General features: G+C 40.3%; 2 protein-coding genes across 3 annotated transcripts in view; one reads left to right on the forward strand and one right to left on the reverse strand.

Annotated features, from left to right (window-relative positions):
- Window positions 1-2,316, reverse strand: part of LOC106810438 (UPF0472 protein C16orf72 homolog) — an 8,834-nt gene extending 6,518 nt beyond the window's left edge. Inside the window, exons 1-2 of the mRNA XM_014813798.1 lie at window positions 2,014-2,316; window positions 1,529-1,600 (exon numbers count right to left, since the gene is read on the reverse strand). Of these exons, the coding sequence (XP_014669284.1) occupies window positions 1,529-1,600; window positions 2,014-2,215 (274 nt within the window). The 5' untranslated portion in view covers window positions 2,216-2,316. The remainder of the gene's footprint in view (window positions 1-1,528; window positions 1,601-2,013) is intronic.
- The window catches only part of LOC106810437 (inactive rhomboid protein 1-like), a 30,592-nt gene continuing 29,202 nt past the window's right edge, over window positions 2,230-3,619 (forward strand). The window contains exon 1 of one of the 2 annotated variants that reach the window (XM_014813794.1): window positions 2,230-2,367. In XM_014813794.1, coding sequence (XP_014669280.1) covers window positions 2,316-2,367 — 52 coding nt within the window. In that variant the 5' untranslated portion in view covers window positions 2,230-2,315. Of the gene's footprint in view, window positions 2,368-2,596; window positions 2,672-3,619 lie in introns of those variants that run through there. The other variant, XM_014813797.1, reaches the window with a different exon arrangement.

Genomic DNA, 3,619 nt, shown 5'->3' on the forward strand with positions numbered 1-3,619 from the left:
AGAGAGAGAGAGAGAGAGAGAGAGAGAGAGAGAGAGAGAGAGAGAGAGAGAGAGAGCTGTGCGTATGTGTGAAAGAGAAAGAAGACGGATGAAAGGATTGACGGCAGCAGTGCATATATTGTATATTTACGGCAATCAGTAGAGCGTCCCGTTGCGTAATCATGCGTTTAAGCGCAAGTCGCGCGATCACTGTGTGAGTGGATGTCCGGATGCGTAGCCTGAAGGCTAAGCGACCGGTTCCAAACGCGTAGCCACTGCGTTTTATCACAGGCACTTAGAACGTCTCAATAAAAAAAATAATGGTAAATAAACGAAATGTATTTACTACCAGTCATGTTTCTCTACTCTATTTCGCCTATTATTGCCGATAATTACTTGTAAATGTCGGTCAAATGCTCATCTGCAACACACAAGTACACCGCACGCTTGCCCTGTCCTTTGTTCTTACCTATTCCCGCTAGAGATATCTCGTGAAATCCTGCAGGTATTGTTCTCGCCGTGAAAATGTAAACCGGACGAGATGTCCGTTTATACACGAGTAATGGGGCGCATTGCATGCCGGCGTCCGAGCTCCGTTTCGAGGCCCACCAAGCCAAGCATAATGCGCGCGGGCATAACGTCACGCACATGACTACAGTGATTGATCAAAAGATCGAGTAGTGTCGTTAGGGATTTTCGGATGATACGTCCAGTTTACATTTTCACGGAGAGAACATTTCCTGCAGGATTTCACGAGATATCTCTGGTGGGAGTATGTAAGAACAAAGGACAGTTGTAATTCGAACAAGTGAACATTTAGCTACACATAGATACCAAGATGGAGGCTGTTTGTTGTGTTTCTGTTCTGTAGTCATGTGAAATGAAGCGAGCGTCGAGCGAATTATGCGATCACGCTTTCCTGCCTACTCTCTTATTCATGTTGTTTGTGCACAGGGCGTGCGTGCGGTGCACTTGTGTGTTGCAGATGAGCATTTGACAGGAAGTTTACAAGTGATTATCGGCAATAATAGGCTAAATAGAGTAGAGAAACATTAAGACTTTGGTAGTAAATACATTTCGTGTTTATTTACCATTATTTTTTTTATTGAGACGTTCCAAGTGCCTGTGCGTTTTATAAATGGCAATAACTTGTAAATGTTCTTAACCGGAATATTACAGTCAAATTGAACTTCTATCCAAAAAACATTTGAACTACCAGAATTGCTCATGGACTACCAGATTACAAAATCTAGTAGTCCATATGACTACGAAGTAATAAAGGTTCATTTCACACCCTGTAATGCTATGGGCACATGGCTGCCCATGCAACATAGACCCACCAATACACTATCAGGGAGCGATTATAATGTATGTAGGCTTGTTTTGTGATCACAAAACAATTACAATTAACTACTAATATGGCTCATTTATCATAATGGCTACACAAAATGAAAATAAAATTGGATCATGAATTTAAGTGTAGTTAAATGCATTAACTTTGTCTTATCACTATCAGAGACAGAGGATCGTCCATAATCTGCAAACTTACCTTTATACATTAATGTAATAGCACCTGCAGCATTCTGAAAAGGCACCCAGTAAGCATTCCCCTGTGTTCGATCTGGAAAAAGTTATCATTTGGCACAAAGTTCACTAAAACCATTAACATGAACAACTACATACATACGCTATAGTCATAAACGGTGCCTGACATTTGGAAAAAGCAGAATGTTTCAAATAAGCCACACCTATTAATATTATTACAATGCAACATAAAACGACCAGCTACAATTATAATACTTGTCCTGTGACCAGCACTAACATATATTAGTTTATTACAACGCATTCACACGTTACCAACAATTCTACATTATCATTATGCACCGACGTCGCAACTGTGGAGTGGAGCCTGGTTCAGGCACCTTGCCTTTCTCGACGAAAATATTCCAAAATGTAAACGAATAGATCCAGTTTACGATTTAACAAAGTTCCTTATTCTATCACCTATAGTATAAATAAAATGGGACTAAGCACCTTTATACATCTGAGCCAATGCTGTGGCACTGTTCTGAAAATGTAACCACAATTTCTGAGCAGCTAAGTCCCGTTCATTATGCAAGATCTCGTCCATGTTTGGCTGGGTGGCGACTTCAGTCAGACACTCCTGTTCCCAGCTGGTTACCCATCGATCTGCTCCATGGACACCATCTTCATCAAGTTCTAAGTCGTCATTCATGCTTCCCACTTTCACCTACAACTTCTAGACATTCAAAGGTGAAGATAGATAGAAAACGTAGGCATGAAATGGGGAAGAAAATCTCAAATATCGTTCTACGATGCGATTTGGAAACCAACTTTCTCTTACGACGCAAGCGCAGAAAAATTCTGGTGAGCGTTTCGTATAGACTGAGTCGAACAATGAAGGCTTATCTATTAGTAGCCAAAATTTTCAATATATAATATCAATAGATATTTAAACAATAAAATTTAAAATGCTTATTTGTGGTAGTAGAATCTTTTTATATCTGTATGTTAACTACAAGTATACAATATTCTATTATTATTTATTTGCCATGTGATTTCACTAGCCAAATATGTGCAAAACACAAGAACAGCCGTTTCCATCATGTGTTGATAGATTGTTTTGATTTCTGTCTTCGTTGCTGTGCTGTGCATGCGTGGAGAACCGTAGGTGAGATAAATTTTCTCGCTGAGTAATTGTGACCTTATTAGTTATAAAGTTTTAACGAATTGCGAACCCGGTCAAAAGTCACACGCATATATATGCACAGAGGATTGTCGGGTTATTAGTGATACAGACTACTCTACAGTACAGTACAGTAGGCCTACAGTCACACCCCAATTCGAATGCGTGTACTGTCACTGGTAGTGGTAGACCGAATAATTCTGTCCTATATAACCTTTTTTATATTTTGGTGAGGGTTATATTGGGACAGAACGGGTTTCATTGAAATTTCGTGAGATCGCATGCAAAATGCATGCGCTGCGAATGCGGCCCGTACGCCGCTATTGGCGCGAAAAAAAACCTACCGTCTCCTTCTACATGACTTTACCTTGCTACAGATATGTGTATACATTCACTTCAATCGTTATTCACTTCTTAAAAGATTGTTTTTCAGACACCCCGCTTCATTTAACTTTCGTAAATAACATTCGCCATTTACAAACAATCAGACCAATCAGAGCTAGTCTATCTGCCCTCCTGCAGCGCCACAGATACAGGCGAGCAAGGGCTCCTTGCAAGCGAGAACCAGGCTATTGTAACACTCGCTCTGATTGGTCTGATTGTTTGTAAATGGCGAATGTTATTTACGAAAGTTAAATGAAGCGGGGTGTCTGAAAAATAATCTTTTAAGAAGTGAATAACGATTGAAGTGATTCATGTATACACATATCTGTAGCAAGGTAAAGTCATGTAGAAGGAAACGGTAGGTTTTTTTTCGCGCCAATAGCGGCGTACGGGCCGCATTCGCAGCGCATGCATTTTGCATGCGATCTCACGAAATTTCAATGAACCCCGTTCTGTCCCAATATAACCCTCACCAAAATATAAAAAAGGTTATATGGGACAGAATTATTAGGTCTAGGCTCATAGTAGTCCGAGCCGACGCAGTCCCCA

Source organism: Priapulus caudatus, unplaced genomic scaffold, assembly GCF_000485595.1.
Source record: "Priapulus caudatus unplaced genomic scaffold, Priapulus_caudatus-5.0.1 Scaffold440, whole genome shotgun sequence".
NCBI lineage: Eukaryota > Metazoa > Priapulida > Priapulimorpha > Priapulimorphida > Priapulidae > Priapulus > Priapulus caudatus.